The sequence below is a fragment of the Staurois parvus genome, unplaced genomic scaffold (genome assembly GCF_062004578.1).
Source record: "Staurois parvus isolate SC_StPar_1 unplaced genomic scaffold, SC_StPar_1.0 ptg000155l, whole genome shotgun sequence".
NCBI lineage: Eukaryota > Metazoa > Chordata > Amphibia > Anura > Ranidae > Staurois > Staurois parvus.
In genome coordinates, this window is record NW_028317951.1 from 9200206 (window position 1) to 9228030 (window position 27825).

The 27825-nt window shown below is 46.4% G+C and overlaps 1 protein-coding gene across 2 annotated transcripts in view; it reads right to left on the bottom strand.

Annotated features, from left to right (window-relative positions):
• Nucleotides 1–27825, bottom strand: part of SI (sucrase-isomaltase) — a 302245-nt gene that overhangs the window by 261857 nt on the left and 12563 nt on the right. Inside the window, exon 1 of one of the 2 annotated variants that reach the window (XM_089675455.1) lies at nt 5819–5953. The exons of the other annotated variant lie outside the window; for it this stretch is intronic. Within the exon in view, the coding sequence (XP_089531581.1) occupies nt 5819–5927 (109 nt within the window). The 5' untranslated portion in view covers nt 5928–5953. Of the gene's footprint in view, nt 1–5818; nt 5954–27825 lie in introns of those variants that run through there. 2 annotated transcript variants of the gene reach the window in all.

A 27825-nucleotide genomic window follows, 5' to 3' on the forward strand; every position in this document is an offset into this window, starting at 1 on the left:
TCTTCGACAGTGACAGATTCTTAGTGTTGGTTGTGGCCATGAGAACTCCCTGAATTTGCCTCATGTGTTGGTAATGTTACAACACTGGCACATATGCTTGCCTGAATTAGGAGCAAGTGGTTCCTAAAGTGGTTGTAAAGGTAAAAGGTTTTTTTTACCTTAAAGCAGGGGTCTCCAAACTTTTCAAACAAAGGGCCAGTTTACTGTCCTTCATAATTTAGGAGGGCCTGATTGTGACCAGTGGAGGTAGAGAATGCCCCAGGCCCAGCATCAGTGAAAATAAACATGGGGTACTATTCCTCCCATGAAAACCTATCATTAGTATTTAATAGGAGGAATAATGCCCCAGCATTGGTATCAGTGTAAGAAATAGTGTCCCTTTGTTGGTGTCAGTGGGAGGAATAGTACCTCATATCATTGGGAGGAATCGTGCCCCATGGACCAGATAAAGGCTGGCAAAGGGCCACAACCGGCCCTCGGGCTGCAGTTTGGAGACCACTGCCTTAAAGGATAAGTTCACCTTTTAGTAAAAAATAATAAACTCACACTTTTTTGCAGGTAAGAAAAATGTGCATTTATTATTTTTTTCTGCAGGAGCCTGTAAAGCATTGCACCAGTGATTAGTAGATTGCTGGTGCCATGCAGGTCTGCTGCAGATCTGTCAGTATATCTGCTTGCCCCTACGGGATGTACGAGCAAAAATATATACCGACAGGAAGAATCAATGAACTACCATGGCGCTCCACAGAGTTGTGGCAGTTCATTGAAGACTACAAGCCAAAAGCCGCTAAGGCTGTCGGGAAATGTAGTCTCACATTCATTCATTCCCGCACGTCCACGTTTTTTAAAATATTTGACAGCTAGCAAGGGGGGAGAAAATCCCCTGCTAGCTGTCAATGTGGTGAGTGGGAGCAGGTCAGATCATAACATGTTACACCCTGAATATGGGTGTAACGTGTAACATATTATGAAAGGTAAACATTCTTTAATGCATTCCCTACATTAACCACTTTACAACCGCACTATAGCCGAATGATGGCTACAGCGCTGTTGTCCAGTTCTGGGAAGGTGTTATATGACTTCCTCCCAGAACGCTGATCATCAGTGCCGCCCACCAGTGCCCAGCAAATTTCATATAGGTACAATGTTGCATGACCGCGCAATTGTCATTCAAAGCTGAAAATTGGCCTGGGCACAAAGGGCGTAAAGGTTCCTGGTAGGCAAGTGGTTAAGATAAAGAAAAAAAAACTTTCAAAAAGGTGCTCTGAGGGCCATTTAGAAGCACAAAAAAAGCTAAACGCTCCTAAAAGTGGCATTTTTAATGCCCAGTGCGCATGAGGCCTAAACTGATGACCTGTAGGGGCTTTTAAAGTGTTGCCTATGAACTATATAAAATACAGATGTTTTTTGCCTTTTTTGAGGTGCATGCAAATTTAAGGCTTGACATGCTGAGTATTTATTTACTTAGTGTAAACTCATCTTTTATATTTTACAAAAAATGAGGTAATATATTGCAATTACGTGCCCTAAAATTAACCTTAGTGTATTTTTAACTAAAATGTTGCATTTCATTAACCATTTCCTGTCCGGCCCATGTATATAAACGGCCGGACAGGAGCAGTGCAGGAGTGGGTTGCCCGCATTTTCAGCCTTTCCACGCTCCTCTGTGTGAGGTCCCAATCATGTGATCACTGATTGGCCAATCAGTGATCACATGAATAGTAGTAAGCAAGATGTCACTTCTGACATCATTGCTTACTAGGTGTGAAATCTGTGAATGATCACAGAGATCACATGGTACAAAGCTATTCACAACAGCCTTGTACCATGTGACCAATCACAGCTCTCACAGTATTTCTCAATGGCTGCAAGAATGTAGTCAGAGAGAAGGAGAAATGATTGCTTTTAGAGGCTTTATGGGTGTAAAAGCAATCAGTGTAAAAAGAAAAAATCTTCATCACCCCCCACAAGTAGTACAGTGTCACTATGGTGACACTGTACTGCTAGGGTGACAGTATGTTAAAAAAAAAACATAAATATTAATATAAACAAATAAAATAAAACCAGAAAAACAGAAAAATTATCATTTTTGGTTATAAACTAATTTGGGTTATGTTTTAAATAAAAAGATAGCTGAATGCATTTTGGCCAAGATTTATGAAGAAAGATTATTTATTTGCAAAATTTTATAAGAAGAACACTTTTTAAAACTTTTTTTGACTTTTTCATTTATAGAGCAAAAAAAATAAAAATCCCAGTGGTGAATAAATAGCACCAAAAAAATGTTTTATCTGTCTCAAAAAATGCTAAAAAATTCATATGAGTACAGTGTTGCATGACTGCTCAATTGTCATTCAAAGTGTTGCAGCACTGAAAGCTGAAAATTGGCCTGGACAGGAAGGGGGTAAAAGTGCCCGGACTGGAAGTGGTTAAACTGTTGTGCTAAAATCATGTGGCATAAAAAATTGGAACTACCACTATTTTATTCTCTAGGGCAGTGATGGCGAACCTTTTTGAGCCCGAGTGCCCAAAACTGCAACACAAAACCAACTTTTTTATTTCAAAGTGCCAACACTGCAATTAACCACTTGCCTATCGGGCACTTCTACCCCCTTCCTGCCCAGACCAATTTTCAGCTTTCAGTGCTGTTGCACTTGACAATGACAATTGTGCGGTCATGCAACACTCATTTTTTGCACACAAATAGAGCTTTTTTTGGTGGTATTTAATCACCACTGGGTGTTTTATTTTTTCCATTATAAATGAAAAAAGAGCAAAAAATTTAAAACATAAAAGGTTTTCTTTGCTTCTATTATAAAATTTTGCAAACAGGTAATATTTCTTCTTTGATGTGCATTGGTGAGGCTGCACTAATAGGCAGCACTGATGGGCATTGATGAGGCGGCACAGATAGGTAGCACTGATGAGGCGGCACTGGTGGGCATTGATGAGGAGGCACTGATGATGCACTGATATGCAGCAATGATGGGCACTGATAAGCGGCACTGACTGATAGCACCAACTGGAGGCACTGACAGACGGCACTGATCGGCGGCACTGCTGGGCATCATTGATGGGTGGCACTGATGGGCGACACTGCTGGACACTGACAGGTGGCACTGCTGGGCAGCACTGACAGGCGACACTGCTGGGCACTGATGGGTGACACTTCTGGGCACTGATGGATGACACTGCAAGCAGTTAATCTCACCTCTGGCAGTGTCGGTGTGGCTTCCAACCCAGCAGCTCATTCCCATCCACGCTGAACACATCGCCCCTGGCCCCAGAGCAGTGTGAGAGCCTCTTCCTCTCTTCCACACCCATCCCCGGCTACATCACCCCTGGTGCCAGATCCGCATAGGAGCCATTTCCTCTCGTCCACACCCACCCTGGCCCCAGAGACATGTGGGAGATGTAGTTTGATGGGGGTCCAGTGTGGACGAGATCTGGATGGCCGGTCAGTGTGCGTGGTCCGTGTGCGCTCATCTTCCTCTTCTTCCTGGCGTGCTCACTGAGATGGCTCTGCGTGCCAGCTCTGGCACGCTTGCCATAGGTTCACCATCACTGCTCTAGGGTATCTGCTTTCAGGGAATATATAATGCTTTGGGGGTTTTATGTAATGTTCATGCCTAAAATGATTTTGTAAACACGCACACATAATTCACAGGTAAATTCATTTTTGTGCATTGTCTTTCCTGAAAATATATTTTTGATAAGCAGTTGCGCAAATATTGTGTGACATAAATACAACTAACATCTTTTTCTTCTATGTGCCTCTGTGTTAAGAAAATATATAATGTTCTGGCGGTCTTAATTGATTTTATACCTTAAAATAATAATTTTAAGATATGTGCAAATAATGAACAAGAATTGTTCCAGAGGGGAAGAGGTAAATAAAATGGCTCACCATAGCATAACATTGTCATCTATTTGTTTAGGATTCAGAATGAAATAAGAGTCGATTATTCACCGGTTTGTAAAGCCAAGCATACACAACTGAGGAAGTTGAAGTTGTACCAGGGGCGGACTGACAACTCATGGGGCCCCCCGGGCAATAGGACTGCCCAAACTCAAAAAAGCCTATAAAAAAGGTACCAGGGGCATCTCATGGGGCCCCCTACTGACCCCGGGCCCTCGGACAGTGCCCGCGTTTCCAAATGGTCAGTCCACCCCTGAGCTGTACTGTTTCAGTAATAATAATAATAGTAATTATTATCAGTAGTAGTAGTAATATTAGTATTAGTATTATTACTACAATATCTCACACATACCTAAACCAATATTATTCAGATGTTACTAATTGGGGGGGTGCAAGATTTTAATGCGGGGGGTGCATTTTTTATGGGGGGTGCATGGTTTTTATGGGAGTGGTGCAGTGTTTTTAGCGTTTTTATGTGGGAGGATGCAGTGTTTTTACATGGGGGTTGTAGTGTTTTATGGCGGTGCAGTGTTTTTACATGGGGGTTGTAGTGTTTTATGGGGGTGCAGTGTTTTATGATGGGGTGAGTGTTTTTATGTGAGGAGATGCAGTTTTTTTTATAGGGGATGTAGTGTTTTATGGGGGTGCAGTGTTTTATGATGAAGTGAGTGTTTTTATCTAAGGGTGTGCAGTGTTTTTACATAAGGGTTGTAGTGTTTTATGGGGGTGCAATATTTTATGATGTGGTGCGTATGTTTATGTGAGGGGTTTGCAGTTTTTTATGGGGGAGTGAGTGTTTTTACATGGGGGTTGCAGTCTTTTATGGGGATGCAGTATTTTATGATGGGGTGAGTGTTTTTATGTGAGGGGATACAGTTATTTTTATGGGGGAGTGTTTTTAAATGGCGGGTGCAGTGTTTTTATGAGGGTGAAGTATTTTCTGGGGAGTGCAGTTTGTTTATCATGGTGCAGTGTTTCATGGGGGAGTGCAGAGCTTTATAGAGGGGTGCAGTGCTTTTAGGTGGGGTTCAGAAATTTATGTGGGGGAGTGCAGTGCTTTATGGGGGGGAGGGTGCAGTGTTTTTAGGTGGGGTTCAGACATTTGGGGGAGTGCAGTGCTTTATGGGGGTCAGTATTTTTATGCGGGGTTCAGAAATTTTATGTGGGGGAGTGTAGTGTTTTTATGTGGGGGATGCAGTGATTTATGGAGGGAGTAGTGTTTTGTATGGGGTACAATGATTAAATGTGTGGGTTCTGTGTGTTTGTGTGTGGGGAGTTAAGTGTTTTGTGTGTGGGGGGGAGGGGGTGCAGTGTTTTTATGGGGTGGGGGATGCAGTGCTTGAATCTGCGGAATACGGTGTTTTAATTTGGGGGTGCAGTGTTTTACGGGGGTGTAGTTCTTGAATTTGGGGAGGGCAGTGTTTTATGGAGGTGCAGTTCTTGAATTTGGGGAGGGCAGTATTTTATGGGGGTGCAGTTCTTGAATTTGGGGAGGGCAGTATTTTATAGGGGTGCAGTTCCTGAATTTGGGGAGGGCAGTATTTTATGGGGGTGCAGTTCTTGAATTTGGGGAGGGCAGTATTTTATGGGGGTGCAGTTCTTGAATTTGGGGAGGGCAGTGTTTTATGGGGGTGCAGTTCTTGAATTTGGGGAGGGCAGTGTTTTATGGGGGTGCAGTTCTTGAATTTGGGGAGGGCAGTGTTTATCTAGGGGGAGGGGGGTTGCAGTATTTTGTAGGGAGCTGCACACAGACCGTGGATCCATACTCGGCGAATAGAACAGCCCTCCCCCGGACACAATGGGACACGAGTCTGCCAGAAATCCATAAATGACAGTTCCCAAAACTTCAGGGAAGCTCGCAGTGTCCCGAAAGCACAGAGCCTCCAGGGCGGCACCTACCATCTCCATTCAGTCTGGACGGTCTCCAGCCTTTCAGAGTCCCAAGTGAACGCAATCCTCCATTGCAAAGGTTTGCAAAGATGAAGATGAAAAGCACCGACAACTGCATTGGGGCTCCGCACGACCGCTGCGACTTAGCCAGGAGAGCACAGAGGCAGAGCAGTGTCGGAGCTCAACTATATACTGTACCGCCAGGGGGAGTGATCTCCAGACAGTCCGACTGTACAGGTACCAGAGGGGCGGGGCTGAGAGATCAGGTAAGGAACAGCCGATCCCGACGGCTTAAATAGAGGGGTCACTGACCTCCAACGGGGTAAGGTAAATAGCACCGGTACTAACCAACCGTGAGGAACGGAAAATGTTTAGCATCACTGTCCCTGGCTAATAATGGGGGGTATGTTAGATTGCCCCCTAATAACCACCAATTAGGGAGATATGTTAATAGAACTAGAAATGACCAATCATGAAGGACAGCGGTATGCTAAATAGCAAAGACACTAAGCACCAGTTGTATTTGTTAAATAATATTGCCACTGACCACTAATGGGGGATATGTCCATATCATTTTACAAATTACTCAGAACCCCCAGATATTTTATATATATATATATATATATATATATATATATATATATATAAAATTTTAATTTATTTTTTTAATTTATTTTATTTTTTTTTAGCAGAGAACCTTGAGAATTTTTATGTCACACAGTATTTGCACAGCATTTTTTAAATGCAATTTTCTGGGGATAAGATAAACTTTAATGAATTTTAATATGAAAACAATACAGAACCCAATTTTTTGGCAAAATATAAATGATGGTGTTATGCCGAGTAAATAGATACCAAACATGTCACGCTTAAAAATTGCACACACTTGTGGAATGGCGATAAACTACGGTACTTACGAAATCTCCATAGGCAACGCTTTAACATTTTTTACAGGTTACCAGTTTAGAGTTACAGGGGAGTTCCAGTGCAAGAATTATTGCTCTCGCTATAATGATCGCTGCGATACCTCACGTGTGGGTCAAATACCATTTACATATGTGGGTGAAACCTAAGTTTGCTTCTGTGTGATGATGGAGCTTTAAGTATTTATTTATTTATTCATATTTTTTTCATTTTTACACTTTTCCTTTAACTTTTTTTTTTATAATTTTTATTTCTATTACAAGAAATATAAACATCCCATGTAAAAGGAATAAGGCATGACAGGTCCTCCTGGAAAGCATGAGATCAAAGAAGAAAAAAAAAAAGCATTGATCTCTGTTTTCTGGCAAAAAAAAAAAAAAGCAGTGTTTACATCTGCCAGAGCCAGAAGCAATGTCATGACATCTTTTCTGGCCTGACAGGATCATAAAGACTTTCAGGGACCATCTGGTCCTCAGCAGGCTCTATGGTAAACCAGTGCCTCCATTGGATCAGTTCTCCAGCTCCCTGATCCCACAGGAGAGAACGGAGAGACGCCGTTGGGCGGTGGGAGGGGGGAGATGTAAAAACAATCCAGTGGCTAATGATCTGCTAGGATGGCTTTTACTACAGAGGGAATCGTCAGCTGAAAAAAAAGATATCTGAATGATGGCTGTAGCTGCAGGCATCCTTCAGATATCCCCAATGAAGCCCAAAGACATTATATGACGTCCTATGGGCGGAAAGACTGCTACTGATCAACAATAGGTGAAGGGATATGTTAAATAGCACAGACACCAACCACTAATTTGACACTTCGGATCACCAATCAGTGTATCGGGTCACTGTGCTCCACTCTGGTATCATATGATTCATGTCTGTACCCCGTACCATGGGATAGCTTTGGCCAATCACATCTATCATAACAGTAAACAATGGCATTATAAATGGATACAATTACACAGTGTAAATCATTGCTTATATAGCAATCATCACTGTAATAAACAACCGTAGTGTAAAAAAAAAAATCCTAATCACCTCCCCAGAGTAGAACGGTGTCACTACAGTGACACTGTGCTGCTCTGGTGACAGTATGTAAAAAAAAAGTATATATATATATATATATATATATATATATATATAGTGACATTGTACTGCTCTGGTGGTGATCATGTACAATGGCTGGCTGCTCTGATATCACTGTATGTCACTGCAGCCAGACATTATCTATGTTCACCACTATATTGTCACCAGACCAGTGCTGTCAGTTAATATCCCTAATCACCAGTCAGTGTCCCTAATTATTGCCACCTACTTACAGTGTCTCTGATCACCACCACTGCAGTTGCAGTATCCCTGATCACCACCACACCAGTTGCAGTGTCCCTGATCACTGCCACACCAGTTACAGTTTCCCAGATCACTGCCATAGCAGTTGCAGTGTCCCAGATCACCGCCACACCAGTCCCAGTGTCTCTGACCACCACTACACAAGTCATATTGTCCCTGATCACCGCCACGTCAGTTACCAGTTACAGTGTCCCTGATCCCCACCACATCAGTTACAGTGTCCCTGATCACTGCCACACCGGGCCCAGTGTCACTAGGCCAGTGTATGCCAGCAACAGTGTTTCTTATCACTGCCACACCCTTTGCAGTGTTACTGCACCAGTGTAAGCCAGCAACAGTGTCCACACCAGTCCAGTGTCATCAAATCAGTGTAAGTCAGCAGAAATGTTCCCAATCACTGCCACACCAGGCCCAGTGTCACCAGGCCAGTGTATGCCAGCAACAGTGTTCCTTATCACTGCCACACCCTTTGCAGTGTCACTGCACCTGTGTAAGCCAGCAACAGTGTCCACACCAGTCCCAGTGTCATCAAATCAGTGTAAGTCAGCAACAATGTTCCAAATCACTACCACACCAGGCCCAGTGTCACCAGGCCAGTGTATGCCAGCAACAGTGTTCCTTATCACTGCCGCAACCTTTGCAGTGTCACTGCACCACTGTAAGCCAGCAACAGTGTCCACACCAGTCCCAGTGTCATCAAATCAGTGTAAGTCAGAAGCAATGTTCCTGATTACTGCCACACCAGTGCAGTGTGGCCTCATCATGCCACCTGTACTAACCCTGGCCTATTTATTGATCACATTTCTGCCTGTTGCCTACACCAATCCTTTGCCTGTTTGCTGACTATGTATCTGTCTGCAGCCTGAACTGACCCATCTACACATCGGACTGACTATGTTCCAGCAAGACACCAGTCCGTGCAATTCCCTGCGTACAACTGTGTGTTTTGGGGTGTAATTTTAAGCATGCCCATGATGTGTGTTGGAAATATCTTGACAAATTTGTAGAAAAAAATACACCTTCATTTTCTTTTCCTGTATTTTCCAATAACTTGTGGCAAAAAAATGACATTTTCAAAAGGTACACTATGCCTTTCAGAAAATGCCTTGGAGTGTGCACTTTCCAAAATGTGGTCATTTTGTGGATGTTGGTGCAGTGCTCCAGGGCCTCCAAAAATGACTAAAACCAACATGGCATTTTAGTCAAAAGACTATGACTAAAACTAAATTGAAATTTGACATCAAAATTAACACTGCTCACCATGCCCCTTACTAAATACCTTGGACTCTCTAAACACTTTCCAAAAACTGGTAATTTGAGGGGTATTTGTACAGTCCTGGCATTTTAGAGCCCCCAAGAAATGAGAAATATATACTGTTTGTAGACTCTATAACTTTCACACAGTCTAAATATTATACACTGATTTGGGCTATTTTTTACAAAAAAAGGAGCAGAATACATTTTGAAGATTATTTATTTACAACATTTTATAACAGATACAAAGAAAAACATGGTTTTTTTATTTTTGGTATTTTTTTCACTTATATAGCAAAAAATAAAAAAACTAATAAGAAAGCTCTGTCTGTTAAAAGGAAATGATAATAGTTCCATTTGTTAAAGTGTTGCATGAGTAATTGTTATTCAAATTGTGACAACACTGAGCGCTGAAAAATAAATACGTTTGGTCTTGAGGTAGTTAAAAACATTGTCGCTGACCACCACTGGGGGGGGGGGGAGTATGGTAAATAGCACTTCCACTAACCACTGATGTGGAGATGTTAAATAGCTCTGCCACTGACCACCAATGGGGGTGTTAAATGGCACTGCCACTGACTATCAAAAGGTACAGCTAATAGCACTGCTGTTAAATAACACCGACACTGACTACTAGGGTGGGCAGGTGGATGTTAAATAGCATAATAGCATTGTCTCTGACCACTAATCGGGGGGGGGGGGATAGCACTGCCACTAACTGCCAACTGGAAGGGATGTTAAATAGCACTGACACTGATCACATTGGGGGGATGTTCAATAACACTGCCATAGACCCCCAGTGGGGGATAATTTGAATAGCACTGTCAATGACCACCAATGGCTAGGGACAAGGAACAGCTCTGCCACTGACCATCAACAGGGGTATGTTAGATAGCACTGCCACTGACTAAAAATTGGGGTGTTAATTAGCACTCACACTGACTTCCAGTTGGAGGGTAAGTTAAATAGCACTGCTTCTGACCACTAATGGGGAGATGTTACACAGCACTGCTAATGGAGAGATGTTAAATAGCACTGCCACTGACCACCCATGGGGAGATAATGAATAGCACTGCCAATGACCACTAATGGGGGGGTGTTAAGTGGCACTGCCATTGACTATCAAAAAGTAAAGCTAATAGCAGTGCCACTTACCAACAATGGTGATATGTTAAATACCACTGGCACTGACCACTAAGTATGGGCTGTTAGATAACACTGCCACTGAACCAGGGGCGGACTGACAACTCATGGGGCCCCTGGGCAATAAGAGATAATGGGGCCCCCTGTGTCTCTGCCTACACTCAAGCCAAAGCCACACCCACACAACGCCCCAGCTACATATACAGGGCATTAAAAATTTAAAAAATAATAAAACAACATCTTGGGACCCCCCCTCTATTCATACTAAGCCCTTTGGATCTGGTATGGGTTTTGAGGGTAACCCCCATGCCAAAATTACAAAAAAATGGCATGGGGCCCCCCCCCAAGATCCATACCAGACTCTTATCCCAGCATGCAGCCCAGCAGATCAGGAAAGGGGGGGGGGGGGGGGGGGCGAGCGAGCATCCCCCCCCTCCTGAACCATACCAGGCCACATGCTCTCAACATGGGGGAAGGGCTTTGGGGTGGAGGGGGCTTGCTCGTCTCCCCCTCCTGAACCATACCAGGTCACATGCCCTTAACATAGGGGGGTCCTTTGGGGGGTCCCTCACTGACAGCTGAATGTAAAAGAAAGAATTGCTGGCAATTAAAAAAAATAATTAAAAAACAGCGTGGGGTCCCCCTCCATCCATACCAAGCCCTTTGGATCTGGTATGGATTTTGAGGGGAACCCCCACACCAAAATTTAAAAAAAAATGGTGTGGGCCCCTCCCCCCAATCTATACCAGACCCTTGTCCAAGAATGCAGCCCGGCAGGTCAGGAAAGGGAGGGAGGACGAGCGAGCATCCCCCGCCCTCCTGAACCATATCAGGCCACATGCCCTCAACATGGGGGAGGCTTTAGGGTGGAGGGGGCTCCCCCCAAAAGCACCTTGTTCCCTTATTGATGGGGACAAGGGCCTCTTGCCCACAACCCTGGGCTGTGGTTGTGGGGGTCTCTGGGTGGGAGGCTTATCAGAATCTGGAAGCCCTCTTTAGCAAGGGGGGCCCCAGATCCCGCCCCCCCATGTGGATGAGTATGGGGTACATGGTACTGCTACCCATTCACAAATAAAAAAAATGCAGTGTGAAAAAGAAAAGAGACAGTCTTTGACAAGTCCTTAATTAAAAGAAGAAAAATAAAAGAATGTCTCCTGAAGTAGATCCAATGTCCACCGTCGCAGCTACCTGGAAAAAGGAAAAAAAAGGTTCCGCTCCCAAAGCTGGCTCCCGGCCATCTGCCTGCTCTGCTGGCTTGACAGTTCTTAAATATGCAAGGGGTGGGGCCACCCAGTGACATCATGTGTGTGGCCCCACCTCCTTGTGACATCATTGATCCAGCATGGCCCAGTTGATGATGCCTCAAGGGGCGGAGTCACATGTGTGATGTCATCGGGTGGCCCCACCCCTTACATATTTAAGAACTGTCAAGCCAGCAGAGCAGGCAGACGGCCGGGAGCCAGCGTTGGGAGCGGAGCCTTTTTTTTTCTTTCTTTTTCGGGTAGCGGTGGCAGAGCGCTCACTCGTCTTCCCCCCTTTCCTGACCAGCCGGGTCTGGTATAGATTTGGGGGGGCCCCACGCCATTTTATTTTACATTTCCCCTTAAAATCCATACCTGATCCAAAGGGCTTGGTATGGATGGAGGGGGAACCCCACACTGTGATTGTAATTATTTTAATTAATTGCCGGCAATTCTTTCTTTTACATTCAGCTGTCAGTGAGGAACCCCGCTGACTGCTGAAACATTAACGCATGGTTTTCACTACTAAAATACCGCATGACTTGATAAAATAACTCATGCAGTATTCTAGTAGCGTTTTTTGGTGAATTCAAACTTTTTTTTTTTAATTCTATGTGGTATCCTACCGCATACTCGGATACAGTAAGATACCACTTAGTGAATTGCTCACAGTAAGCCTCTCACCGGGCCCCCTACTGACCCCAGGCCCTCGGGCAATGCCCAAATGGTCACTCCACCCCTGCACTGAACCATCAATGTGGGGTGCTTTATAGCACTGTGAATTACCACGATTAGGGGTGTCAAATAGCACTGTCACTTACCACAAATGAGGGGATATTAAAAAAGTACTGCCACTAACCATCAATGGGTGGGAGTGTTAAATACCATTACCCCTGACCACTAATGGAGGGATGTGATGAAGCACTGCTATTGACTACCAATGGGGGGAGTGTTAAATAGCACTGCCACTGACCACCAATGGAGAGATGTTAAATAGTATTGCGTTGACCACCAATGTAGAGATGTTAAACAGCACTGGCACTGACCAACAATAGGGGGGATGTTTAATAGGGCTGATACTTACCACCAATGGGGAAATATTAAATGGACTGTCAGTGAGCACACATATGGGCATATTAAATAGCACTGACACTGACCACCAAGGAGGGAGGTTGTATAGCATTGACACTGACCAATAAAGGGGGGGAAGCTAAATAGATCTGCCACTGACCACCAACAGGGAGGTTATATAGTGGTTATATAGCATTGACACTGACAACCAATGAAGGGATTTGAATAGTACTGCAGCTGTGCACCAATTCAAAGGGGTGATTATTGTGATCTCTGACACCAGTGAAGGGTTTAATATTGTGAATTAACATCAATGATAGGGTTATTATTGCATACCATAAAACCAGTTCCAGAGTTAATATTTTATTTATTGACACCCCTGCAGAGGATTAGTATTGCTGCCACTGACACTAATGTTGTGGGTTATTATTGAATCTATTGACAACAGTGCAAGAATTACTACAGTGTTCAGTGACAGCAATGCTGGGAATTGTTGTTACTGCCACTGACAACAATGCTTGCGGTTATTATTGTACCGACTGACACCAATGTTTTGGCCTAATATTGCGTGCACTGACACCAATGCTGGGGGTTTTGATTGTGAGCAATAAATTATGAATATAACTAAATGAATTATATCACTGCCTTTTCTAATATGTCTATGCAATGTAAAGCTGATGTTTCATCAGAAAACCTTTTACCTAAAAAGTCAGCTGAAAGTGTAATCAATATCATGTGTGTTTCATGTCACCTTATACTGAAATGTAAACGTGCCTTATTTGTTGTTTGGCAACCACCCCAAGGTTGCAATAATTCATTGGTCTAACCCAATACACACCTTCAATACGTATGGTATAAAAGGAAGGAACATTGATTCTATAAACCAGTACAGCATCAGTTTCATTGTGAAGTCTGTACTCTGTAATATCACATAAATCTACTTCACCAGACAGTATCCCTAATAGTACTCGGCCATGAGAGACAGGGGGATGCCTCAAACAATTATACAGGTGACAGGGGGAACACAGATATCTACAGTCAACCGGTAAGCCACTGTTAGAGCTTACTCTCTGTCTTCCACTTTTACCTGTTTGATGGTTTCCAGGAGCATGCCTAAGATCTTTCTGGACCTTATCTGGTCATAAATGCTGAGCGAATTGCTGTGCAATTTTTAATATATGGGGAAGTGTCCTGTATAAGCTGTTGTAACTGATGAATGGGTCCAAAAGTATATCCTGAATGAAGTGCATGAGAGATTAAGTGCAGAAGATTCCATTTCATGTGACAGCGAGGCTGATGATTATTCTATGCATACTGTTGTTTGTAGAAAACTGTTCCAATAATTGAGAAAAATTACTGATGCTGTTGTCAGGGGTGGACTGACAACTCATGGGGCCCCCGAGCAATAGGGGATCATGGGGCCCCTGTGTCCTTGCCCAAACTCAAAAAAGCCTATGAAAAAGGTTCCAGGGGCATCTCGTAAGGCCCCCTACTGACCCTGGGCCCTCGGGCAGTGCCCGAGTTTCCAAATGGTCAGTCCGCCCCTGGCTGTTGTTACATACTAGGCATTGTTATTTCTAATTCTATACTGTTGGATAGAAAAAGGTAGGCGCCCTTTTCCCCAGTTGTAGAAGCAGGTTGCAAAAAAGAGAAGATAGCAATTAAAAAACTAGCCAGTCCAAAAGATGGGGAATAGGCTTGCTCGGGATATGTCCAAGGTTGGCAACCCATCGATCATGATCTACCTGTTGATCATGGGTAGGTGATGGTAGATCATGCTTGCATGCCTGCTTTGCCAAACCTTAGCCTAAAGTGCTCCTCCTCCACCTATGTGGTGCAGGGAAGCAGTGAGCTCAGACATGCTCAGACACAAATCTGAACTTGCCTAAGCTCTTCTACCAAGAAGCTGTCAAATCCATTAGCCAGTCGTAGGCAGTGGAGGCATTCCCTGCCCTCAGAATACCCATTGCATACATGCAGTGCAAAATGCCTCTACCGCCTATAATTCTCTGTCGCCTTTGACATCTTTCAGGCAGAATAGTTCAGATGGGTTGGGACTCTTGTCCGAACCAGTCTAAGCTCATCCCCTGAGTGTACTGTGCTGATTCTCACTGGCTTTCCTCTACAGTCCATACATATAGGTGACATTATGGGAGATGGAAGAGAGAGAAGGTCCGGCAGGGATCAGCATGCCATGCTCTGCATGAAGAAACTGCTTCTGTACCATAGACTACTGCCCCTAGTGCTGTGCCATCCTGACCCACCACGTAGTGTACCCTCTGTACTCCCTGGAGTATGCCATCCTGACCTCTGTATCATCTCCTCCTTACCCCCAATATCATGTCCTATTGACTCCCTTAGTAAGTTTTCCTTCTGGCCTCCCTGTACCATGTCCTCCTAACCCCTCCTCCCTTTACTGTGCCGTCCTGACCCCCAGTATTGTGCCTTTCTGACCTCCCTGTACTGTTCCCTCCTGACCCCCCCATACTGTGTTCTCCTGACCCCCTGTCCTTTTCCCTCCTGACCCCCTGTCCTCTGCTCTGATGACTCCAGTCCTCTGCCCTTATAACCCCTGTCCTATATCTCAGCCTTTTTCAACCAGGATGCCCAGGCACTCTGGGTTACCTTCAGTTTTCTTCAGGGGTGTCTTGGCAAAATCCTAAAAATTGCTCAAAAATTGTATACAAACCTGGGGGAAAGGATGAAGCCTTCCTGTTAGTTACACAAAGCAGAGGTTTTCATTATGCACCATTACAACCTTCAAACCGCCAGTATGCCTCAAGATTGTGCATAATTTTTAAGGGTGTCTCTGTAACCATCTCTACATACTGTTGACATCTGTATACTGCCATACAGTCTACTGACCTCTGCACAATGAAGTACATCCTCCTGACCTCTGTACATGGCCCTACATACTCCTGACCACTGTACACTGCCTACAAACTACTGACCTCTGTACACGGCAATATATCCTGCTGACTTCTGTACACTGCCCTACATCCCTCTGACCTCTGTACTCTGCCATACAAACTACTGGCATCTGTATACAGCCCTATATTCTATACTACTGACCTCTGTACACTTCTCTACATACTAATGACCCCTATGTACTGCCCTACAGCCTATTAATCTCTACACAATTCAATTTATTTTACTGACCTCTGTACACCGCCCTACAAACCTTTGTATGCTGCCCTACATCCTATTGACCTCTGTACACTGAAATTAATATTATTGACTTTTTTGCCTTCCTCTGGATCAACTGTGGGTATAGGATTGTATATTTTTATCTCCTTTTATTGGTTAAACTCGGTGGACTTTTTCAACCAGAGTAACTATGTAACTATGTGACCTTTGTACACTGTCCTACATACTACTGACCTCTGTACACTGCCATACAAACTACTGACCTCTGTACACTGCCATACAAACTACTTATCTCTGTACACTGCAATACATTCTATTGACCTCTGTACAGTGCCCAGCATACTACTGACCTCTGTACACTGCCCGATATCTGACTGGCCTCTATACAATGCAATACATTCTATTGACCTCTATACACACCCCTACCTACAGCTGACATCTGTACACTGTCCAACAAACTACTGACCTCTGTACACTGCCCAACAAACAACTGACCTGTGTACGCTGTGTTACATACTACTGACCTCTGTACACTTCCACACATCCTGCTGACCTCTGTACACTTCCCTATATCCTACTGATCTCTGTACGTTACCCTACATCCTACTGACCTCTGTACACTTCCCTATATCCTACTGATCTCTGTACGTTACCCTACATCCTACTGACCTCTGTACACTGCCCTACACACTACTGACCTCTGTGCACTGAAATATACCCTACTGACCTCTGTGCACTGAAATATACCCTACTGACCTCTGTACACCGACCTACATACTACTGACCTATGTACACTGCCCTACAAACTATTGAACTCTGTACACTTCTCTTCATACAACTGACCCCTGTACATTGCCCTACATCTTACTGACTTCTGTAGAATGCAATACATCCCACTGACCTCTGTACACAGCCCTACCTATTATGACCTCTGTACACTGCCCTATAAACTACTGACCTCTGTGCACTTTCTTACATACTAATGACCTCTGTACACTTCCTTACATACTACTGACCTCTGTACACCGTCCTACTTACTATCGACCCCAGGACCCTAACCTATGTACCACTTACACTGGCCAGAACTAGCACTGAGGCCAGCCAGGGCTGAAACTAGTCAAGAAAGTCAGCCTGCAGTACCAGTTGTTCTGCCTTCATGATGGACTCATGCATCAGCCTTGTGGAGTGACCAATTACTCTTCAAACTTGAAAAAAAAATTGTGGGGCGCATGCACATGGTGGACCTAGATCATGGCAATCTAGAACTGTTCTGCACATCTTGGGCACACTAACGAAGTGACGATCCCTAGCACAGCTACCGTGATTTTAGCCCTTCAAGAGCTAAACCTTGCAGCACACCAACGCCACAACCATCCCCCTTGGAAAAGGGGCATACAGATAAAGCCAAAACCAAGCCACGATCTGACCCCAAGCCTCAACACTAAACAACTGCCAAGGTGGTGCCAGCTCCACCTGCTGATGAAAACACCAAACACTCACTGGCAGAGTCTAAAGAGGTTAACAGATAATCATTTGTAGTTTCCATCAGCCTTGCAAACACCTTGCCCTGAGTCGGAGGCTCTCCTTCTGGATAAGTTCAGAGGCATCACAACAGCCCACCGCAAAATGTCCACAGAACTCTTAAAAGATTGCAAAGATCTTGGTGAGCACACACCCTATTGGAGCACTGCAAGTATGATGCCACCAAGGTCCTGGAAGGCAAATCATGCAACCTGGAACAACTGCAGATTAAACTCTTTACCCTACCTAACCAACTAGAAATTGTTGAGAATTGTGCCTGTTGGAGTAAGATACGACTACACGTTCTGCCAGAAAGTGTGGTTGACCTCCAAGGCTCCATCTTAGCTCTTCTGCAGGAACTGGTACCCAACATCCCAACACAGTATTTGAATATGGACTGAGTACACAGAACCTCTTGCCAACACCCTCATGGCACATCCCTTCGAGGGATGTGGCGGTGAAATTCCACTTCTACAGATCAAATGAAAAAGTGATGCAAGCTGCTTATTATGCATTTGATCTCTACTTTCAAAGATTTTTGCAGATCTGGTCCAATTGATCATCCTAAAAAAATGATCTATGAATCCTCTGCTCCAGGTGCTTCAAGCTCACTTTATCTACTATAGACAGGATTTTCCATTTATATGGAGGGGAGGGTGGTGCTGCGCTAATCGATTGGAATCTAAATAAATAAGTGAAAAAAATAAAAGAGGGACAAAAAGGTGGATATCCACCAAATCAATAATAAATGTGAAACACCACAAACGACAAAAGTGCACTGTCATATATAAAGCAACATAAAAACAGAGAACACGTTCTCAAATGAAGGTGGTGGAAAACGTGATGTGCTATGGTTGTACTATAGGTAAATTAAAACAAAAAAATCAAGTCAATGGAATATAAGTGAAATAGTGAAAAAATGAATATATATATATAAACCCGTATGGTGAAAAACAGCACATGGGTCCACAAGAACAAATAGTGACGTACAACTGTAAATATTCAAAAATAAATAAATATGGATGACATGAATGTCAGAAATGAATAATGAGTGAACAGGTGAACCCAAGAACAAACAAATCACTATAAATAACACAACAATGTGTATAAACACAAAAAAGGTGTAAACGTCCATGGTCAGGTAATACGTGTAAAGTCCGATAATAAATTCCCAGGTAAATTTGATCAGTGATAGTAAGAGTGATCAGCTTGACAAAAATTCTCCACCAGCTAAATTGCCTCCTCACCTCCACGCTGGGACCCCTAAGGGCCAACACACTTCAAAGGCACTCAATGCCAGAGGATCATCATCCCATGGAGGTCTTGCGCATAAATCCAAGAACCGTCAGCTGTCAGCAACAATGGTGGTATCCCCCTCAAGGAAAAAATAGCACCGGACAGCCTCTCACACGATTCCAAAAGAGGAGAAAAAGAAACACTCTCATAGTGTAGTAATTTCTTAAAATTTATTAAGCAGCAAAGACGCCAAATGCCCACTTACATATAAAACATAATAATAGGCTCAAAACAGCATGTATCGATTTGGGTGTACTTGCATGGGTGTAGCAAGATGGCGGTTGCCGTCCTCGCCAGAACTGATGTAACCACGCCTCCCGTCCAACGCGTTACATCACGAGACTTCATCAAGGCCTGATGAAGTCACGTGACTCATGACGTAAATTGCTACACCCATGCAAGTACACCAAAATCGATACATGCTATTTTGAGCCTATTATTATGTTTTATACGTAAGTGGGCATTTGGTGTCTTTGTTGCTTAATAAATTTTATTAATTACTACACTATGGGAGTGTTCCTTTTCTCCTCTTTTGGGATCATGTGAAAGGCTGTCCGGTGCTATTTTTTCCTTGAGGGGGATACCACCACTGTTGCTGACAGCTGACGGTTCTTGGATTTATGCGCAAGGCCCCCATCGGATGCTGATCCTCTGGTGTTGAGCGCCATTGAAGTGTGTTGGCCCTTAGGGGACGCAGCATGGAGGTGAGGAGGCAATTTAACCTGGTGGAGGATTTCTGTCAAGCTGATCACTCTCACTATCACCGATCAAATTTTCCTGGGAATTTATTATCGGACTTTAAACGCATTAGCAGATCGTGGACTTCTACACCTTTTTTGTGTTTATACACATTGTTGTGTTATTTATGGTGATTTGTTTGTTCTTGGGTTCACCTGTTCACTCATTATTCATTTCTGACATTCATGTCATCCATATTTATTTATATTTGAATATTCACAGTCGCACTATTTGTCCTTGTGGACCCATGTGCTGTTTTTCACCATACGGGATTATATACCGTATATATTCATTTATTAATTTTTTCACTATTTCACTTACAGTATATTCTATTTTTTTTTTATAATTTAAATATTTATTAATTTTCATTTTAAATACATTTCATCATCATGATATATAAACGTATATATAAAAATATACTTTATAGTATCCAACATTTCTACTTTATTTACTTTATTCCAAATTTCCCCCCCTTCTCCACCCCCCACCCTAATCCCATCTTCCTACTCTTCCTTTTCTCTGCGTCATTTTATATCAGCAAGTTCAGTTTTTCTATTATTTTCTTTATTCTTTCCTATATTTCGTATATAACTTAGCTTTTTCCCAGTTCTCCCATCTCCTATTATAAATCTCCATCCTATCTTCCTGGATATGACACAACTAGAGATGAGCGAATTATTCAAAAATTCGATTCGGCTGATTCGGCGAATTCGCGGAATAAATTTGATTCGAGTCGAATATATTCGCTGCGAATTTAACTTATAAAAAGGGTGTTTCTAGGCTTCAGAGAGCCTTTATATTAGTGCAGAACACTGTACCTTTAATTTAAATGCCCTTGGAGTCTGCTGGGGAAGAGAAATAATACTGTCAGTCAGTATGACATGCAGATGAGTGCCGTCGATCTTAGAATCACCGCACACTTCACTCATTTGGGCAGTCACGGGGCCAAAACCAGAGTGTGGAGCCACAGTGTGGCGGTGGAGGCAGCAGCAATGGGAGGCCATACAGCACCCTATGAAAAAATGGAACCCACCAGCAGTGTGAGGAGACCTGAAAGTGGAACATGGCAGAGTGTGGCGCTGGAGACAGCAGCAATGGGAGGCCGTACAGGGACCCATGACACACTCTGGACCTGGCAGCAGCATGAGGAGGCGGTACAGGGGCCCATGACAGATTACGGGCCTGGCAGCAGCATGAGGAGTCGGTACGGGGGCCCATGGCAGATTACGGGCCTGGCAGCAGCAATGGGAGGCCATACAGCACCCTATGACAAAATGGAACCCACCAGCAGTGTGAGGAGACCTGAAAGTGGCACATGGCAGAGTGTGGCGATGGAGACAGCAGCAATGGGAGGCCGTACAGGGACCCATGACACACTCTGGACCTGGCAGCAGCATGAGGAGGCGGTACAGGGGCCCATGACAGATTACGGGCCTGGCAGCAGCATGAGGAGTCGGTACGGGGGCCCATGGCAGATTACGGGCCTGGCAGCAGCAATGGGAGGCCGTACAGGGACCCATGACACACTCTGGACCTGGCAGCAGCATGAGGAGGCGGTACAGGGGCCCATGACAGATTACGGGCCTGGCAGCAGCATGAGGAGTCGGTACGGGGGCCCATGGCAGATTACGGGCCTGGCAGCAGCAATGGGAGGCCCATAATCTGCCAGCACCCTATGACAAAATGGAACCCACCAGCAGTGTGAGGAGACCTGAAAGTGGCACATGGCATAGTGTGGCGATGGAGACAGCAGCAATGGGAGGCCGTACAGGGACCCATGACACACTCTGGACCTGGCAGCAGCATGAGGAGGCGGTACAGGGGCCCATGACAGATTACGGGCCTGGCAGCAGCATGAGGAGTCGGTACGGGGGCCCGTGGCAGATTACGGGCCTGGCAGCAGCAATGGGAGGCCGTACAGGGACCCATGACACACTCTGGACCTGGCAGCAGCATGAGGAGGCGGTACAGGGGCCCATAACAGATTACGGGCCTGGCAGCAGCATGAGGAGTCGGTACGGGGGCCCATGGCAGATTACGGGCCTGGCAGCAGCAATGGGAGGCCCGTAATCTGCCAGCACCCTATGACAAAATGGAACCCACCAGCAGTGTGAGGAGACCTGAAAGTGGCACATGGCAGAGTGTGGCGATGGAGACAGCAGCAAAGGGAGGCAGTACAGGGACCCATGACACACTCTGGACCTGGCAGCAGCATGAGGAGGTGGTACAGGGGCCCATGACAGATTACGGGCCTGGCAGCAGCATGAGGAGTCGGTACGGGGGCCCATGGCAGATTACGGGCCTGGCAGCAGCAATGGGAGGCCATTCAGCACCCTATGACAAAATGGAACCCACCAGCAGTGTGAGGAGACCTGAAAGTGGCACATGGCAGAGTGTGGCGATGGAGACAGCAGCAATGGGAGGCCGTACAGGGACCCATGACACACTCTGGACCTGGCAGCAGCATGAGGAGGCGGTACAGGGGCCCATGACAGATTACGGGCCTGGCAGCAGCATGAGGAGTCGGTACGGGGGCCCATGGCAGATTACTGGCCTGGCAGCAGCAATGGGAGGCCCGTAATCTGCCAGCACCCTGTGACAAAATGGAACCCACCAGCAGTGTGAGGAGACCTAAAAGTGGCACATGGCAGAGTGTGGCGATGGAGACAGCAGCAATGGGAGGCCGTACAGGGACCCATGACACACTCTGGACCTGGCAGCAGCATGAGGAGGCGGTACAGGGGCCCATGACAGATTACGGGCCTGGCAGCAGCATGAGGAGTCGGTACGGGGGCCCATGGCAGATTACGGGCCTGGCAGCAGCAATAGGAGGCCCGTAATCTGCCAGCACCCTATGACAAAATGGAACCCACCAGAAGTGTGAGGAGACCTGAAAGTGGCACATGGCAGAGTGTGGCGATGGAGACAGCAGCAATGGGAGGCCGTACAGGGACCCATGACACACTCTGGACCTGGCAGCAGCAAGAGGAGGCGGTACAGGGGCCCATGGCAGAGTGGTGAAGCGTAAGCAGCTTAAATTGAAGGCCATACAGAGGCCTACGTTAAAAATAATAACATGTTTGGGGCATGATTCATGGTGGATTTAGTCAGTTGTGTCAGGAACTGGTGGTTTGAAATCCAGACTAATCCACGCCTGATTCATTTTCACAAACGTCAGTCTCTCCACACTTTGGGTGGACAGTCGTGTCCTCCGCGGAGTTACAATACCTCCTGCCGCACTAAACACGCGCTCCGATGCCACGCTACTGGCCGGGCATGACAGCCTTTCAAGGGCAAATTCAGCTAGTTGGGGCCAAAGGTCAAGTTTCGTTGCCCAGTAGTCAAGGGGATTGTCTACCTCGGTTGGCAGGGTGCTGTCCAAGTAGGCCCAAGCCTGTTGTTTGAGGTCCTGCTCCAGGTCCACCTGATGCTGCTGCTGCTGCGGCTGGTTAGTAGTTTCCTCACTGCGCTGGTGAAGAAAGCTACTCATCATTGACTGCAGACTGAGGCAGCCGCTGCTGGTGGAGCTGCCACTGCTCCTACCACCCCACCCCTCCCCTGCTGCCATGGCAGCGGAACGCGAGTGCACAGGGCCCACAGTGTCTGAGGATGGACGTTGGCGCAGAAAGGCAGAGACCAACTGACTACATAGGTGTTTTTTATAGTACGTTATTTTGGCCTCCCTCTCAGCAGGTGTGAAAAAGGCCACCATTTTTGAACGGTAGCGAGGGTCCAACAAGGTGGACAGCCAAAAGTCATCCCTCTGTCTGATGGTTATTATTCGGCTGTCGCTACGCAAGCAACCGAGCATGCTATGGGCCATTTGTGCCAAGGAATGTGAGGGACTCCCTGCCTCCATCTCCACAGCATACTGCCACGGTGCGTCTGGGTCCTCTGTCTCCTCCTCCTCCTCTACCAGATGCTCCTGCTCCTCCACTCCTGTCCGCTGAGTGGAAAAACCACCCATTTCACTCAATAATTCCTGAGCACCAATGTCCTCCTCTACCTCCTCCTCTTCTTCCTGTCCTGCCCCCACAGGGGTCATGTGGCGTTGAGATCTGTGCGCCACGTCTACCGCACCCTGACCAGCCATTGTTAACAGCATTTGTTCCAGGACGTGCAACAGAGGAATGACGTTGTTCATCCCATAGTCCTGCCGACTCACGAATAGCGTGGCCTCCTCAAAGGGCCTGAGCAAGCGGCAGGTGTCACGCATGAGCTGCCAATGGCTGACATCTAAGTTACACAGGGGAGTACCTTTATCCGCTTGTAACATCAGGAAATCGGTGATGGCCTTTCGCTGTTCGTAAAGGCGGTCTAACATATGTAGGGTTGAATTCCACCTTGTTGCAACGTCGCAGATCAGGCGATGCTGTGGAATTCCGTTCTGCCGCTGCAGCTCAAGGAGGGTGTGCTTTGCGGTGTAGGAATGGCTGAAATGCATGCAAAGTTTACGTGACATTTTAAGGATGTCTTGCAGTGGGATGGTGGATTTTAGGAACCGCTTGACAACCAGATTGAACACGTGAGCCATGCATGGCGCATGGCACAACCTTCCTTGACGCAGAGCAGACACCATGTTCTTTCCGTTGTCGGTCAACATGGTTCCGATTTTCAGTTTGCGCGGAGACAGCCATCTGTCGATTTCTCTGTTCATTACACTCAGAAGTTCCTCCCCTGTGTGACTACGTTCGCCAAGGCATACCAGGTGCAGCACAGCGTGACACCGTTGCGCCCTGCACATGTGATATGCCGGTCGGGTAATGGGACTTGGCACGGGGGTGGCGGCTGAGGACACGGCGGAAGAAGAGGTGGTAGAGGCGGACATCTTTGCTGGACCAAGGACGTGCAAACGTGGAGGCAAAAGCGGCGTGACCTGTCCAAGTTGCTGGTGCGGCTGTGCCGGCACCACGTTCACCCAGTGGGCCGTAAATGACATGTACTGTCCCTGACCGTAGTTACAGCTCCACACGTCGGCGCTGCCGTGCACTTTGGCAGAGACCGACATGCTCAAAGACTGGCCCACCATCTCTTCTACATGTGAATGCAGGGCTGGCACTGCCTTTTTGGCGAAGAAATGCCGGCTTGGCACTCTCCACCGCGGCTCGGCACAAGCCATCATTTCTCGGAAAGGTGCTGAGTCCACCACTTGGAAAGGGAGGGACTGCAGCACCAGCAACTTGGACAGGAGGACGTTCAGCTTCTGCACCGTCGGGTGCGTGCTCGCAAACTGTTGTCTCTTGGAAACGGATTCCAAGAAAGACTGCTGACGGAATCCGTGAAGAGGAGTAGCAGGAGAAGGAGCATCTGAACGAGCGGAAGATGCCAACGAGCGACAACTCCCCTCAGCAGAGGTGTTGGAGCCTTGACTGGCTGATAGAGGGCGATTGACGTCGGGTGACGGAGCAAGTAACGGAGCGGGTGATGGAGCGGGGGCTGGGGCAGGCAGAACCGCCGTATCTTTATCACGGTTTTCCCAGGCCACCGAATGGCGACGCTGCATATGCTGACGCAACGCTGTAGTCCCAACATGGGCCCCCTGGCCACGCTTGACTTTCTGGCCACATAGTCGACATACGGCTACGTTTACTTCCTCGGGCGGCTTGACGAAAAATTGCCACACCGCCGAGTAGGAAACTTTGCCCCCGATACTCCTCACTGGCTGACTGCTACTTCCTCCGTGCACACCGGCACCACTACTGGCCGTGGTGGTAGGCTGCAGTGGAGCAGGTGCTCTACTCCGTGGCCGTTTGCCTCCACTGACACTGCTGCGACCCTGCTGCCTCCTGGGCAACCCACCGACTGTTTTGCTCGCTGGCAAGCTGGCACCCTCTTCTCCTGATGATGCGGAAGCAATAGCCTGATGACGACGAGGCTGCCAAGTGCGATCAGCCTCATCATCATCAATTAGGGTCTCCGCCTCACTACTAGCCCCCTCGGCTGCGTGTGGGTCAGGAGACAGACCTGTCTCTAGACCGGCTACCGAGCCACTCTCCTCGCCAGTACTTCTTCGCCTGGCTGCTGAAGAGGCGGATGTCTCCCCCCGTTCCTGACCGCCCTCTGTTAGCTCTTCCTCACTGTACAGTGGGGCTGAGCCCACAGCATGCGATACTTCGCTTGGTGAGGGAACACCAAAGGACAGGGGCAGGTAGAGGACACGTGATTTCAGTGGGCTTGCTCCCGGGCCATGCCAACTAACGGTTGTGTCTGATGTACCCACCGACCGTTGGCTGTAGGTGTCAGAGGTGACCTGGGAAGAGGAAGACGACCGAGCCAACCAATCGATGACGGCAGGGTTGTCGGTGGAGACACGACCGCTGGATGACACCGGGAGCACTGGCCTCTGGCTGCGACTAGTGCTGCCTCGACCCCTTCCTCTGCTGCCACGTCTGCTCGCTCCTGAAACATTGCCTCCTCTGCCACTCCTCTGCGTGTTGTCTGACATACTCTTTAATTAAACGATTCTGTGTCCCTGAGTAACGATTCTGTGTCCCTGAGTAACAATTCTGTGTCCCTGAGTAACGATTCTGTGTCCCTGAGTAACGATTCTGTGTCCCTCAGTAACGATTCTGTGTCCCTGAGTAATGATTCTGTGTCCTTGAGTAACGATTCTGTGTCCCTGAATAACGATTCTGTGTCCCTCAGTAACGATTCTGTGTCCCTGAGTAACGATTCTGTGTCCCTGAGTAACGATTCTGTGTCCCTCAGTAACGATTCTGTGTCCCTGAGTAACGATTCTGTGTCCGTGAGTAACGATTCTGTGTCCCTCAGTAACGATTCTGTGTCCCTGAGTAACGATTCTGTGTCCCTCAGTAACGATTCTGTGTCCCTGAGTAACGACTCTGTGTCCCTCAGTAACGATTCTGTGTCCCTCAGTAACGATTCTGTGTCCCTCAGTAACGATTCTGTGTCCCTGAGTAACGATTCTGTGTCCCTGAGTAACGATTCTGTGTCCCTCAGTAACGATTCTGTGTCCCTCAGTAACGATTCTGTGTCCCTGAGTAACGATTCTGTGTCCCTCAGTAACGATTCTGTGTCCCTGAGTAACGATTCTGTGTCCCTGAGTAACGATTCTGTGTCCCTCAGTAACGATTCTGTGTCCCTGAGTAACAATTCTGTGTCCCTGAGTAACAATTCTGTGTCTGTCCTTGAGTAACAATTCTGTGTCCCTGAGTAACAATTCTGTGTCCCTGAGTAACGATTCTGTGTCCCTCAGTAACAATTCTGTGTCCCTGAGTAACAATTCTGTGTCCCTGAGTAACAATTCTGTGTCTGTCCCTGAGTAACAATTCTGTGTCCCTGAGTAACAATTCTGTGTCCCTGAGTAACAATTCTGTGTCCCTCAGTAACGATTCTGTGTCCCTCAGTAACAATTCTGTGTCCCTGAGTAACAATTCTGTGTCCCTGAGTAACGATTCTGTGTCCCTGAGTAACGATTCTGTGTCCCTGAGTAACAATTCTGTGTCCCTGAGTAACGATTCTGTGTCCCTGAGTAACCATTCTGTGTCCCTGAGTAACAATTCTGTGTCCCTGAGTAACGATTCTGTGTCCCTCAGTAACGATTCTGTGTCCCTGAGTAACAATTCTGTGTCTGTCCCTGAGTAACAATTCTGTGTCCCTGAGTAACAATTCTGTGTCCCTGAGTAACGATTCTGTGTCCCTCAGTAACAATTCTGTGTCCCTGAGTAACAATTCTGTGTCTGTCCCTGAGTAACGATTCTGTGTCCCTGAGTAACAATTCTGTGTCCCTGAGTAACGATTCTGTGTCCCTAAGTAACGATTCTGTGTCCCTAAGTAACGATTCTGTGGCCCTAAAGTCTCTGTGGCCCTAACTCTGTCCCTAATACACAGAGGTCTGTCTCTCTTGAATGACCGGAGGCTAATGGAGAATTCTAAGATGGCCGCGATTTATAGCTCCACCATTACACAGTGCTGGCTGGCTGGCTGCTGATTGGCTAATGCGATCACATGTCATGAATGAATGCATTATGGGTCAGCGCGCCTTGTCTGCGCGCCTTCCCAGAGATCCCCGCTCCGTCGCCACACATGTCGCCGCCATTTTTGGGAAAATTCGATTCGTGCATCCGAAGTTTGCTAATTTTCGGATTCGGCGCGAATCGAATATTTCCTAATCTTCGAAACGAATTCCACTTCGTCATGTTCGATTCGCTCATCTCTAGACACAACCTTTCCATCTTTTTAATCTGCTCAACTCTTTCAATCCAATCTTCTTCCTTTGGCACCTCTATTTGCCTCCAGAACCTGGGTATCAGAGCTTTTGCAGCATTTATATAGTACCATATCCCTGATTTTTTTATATTTATTAACTGATAT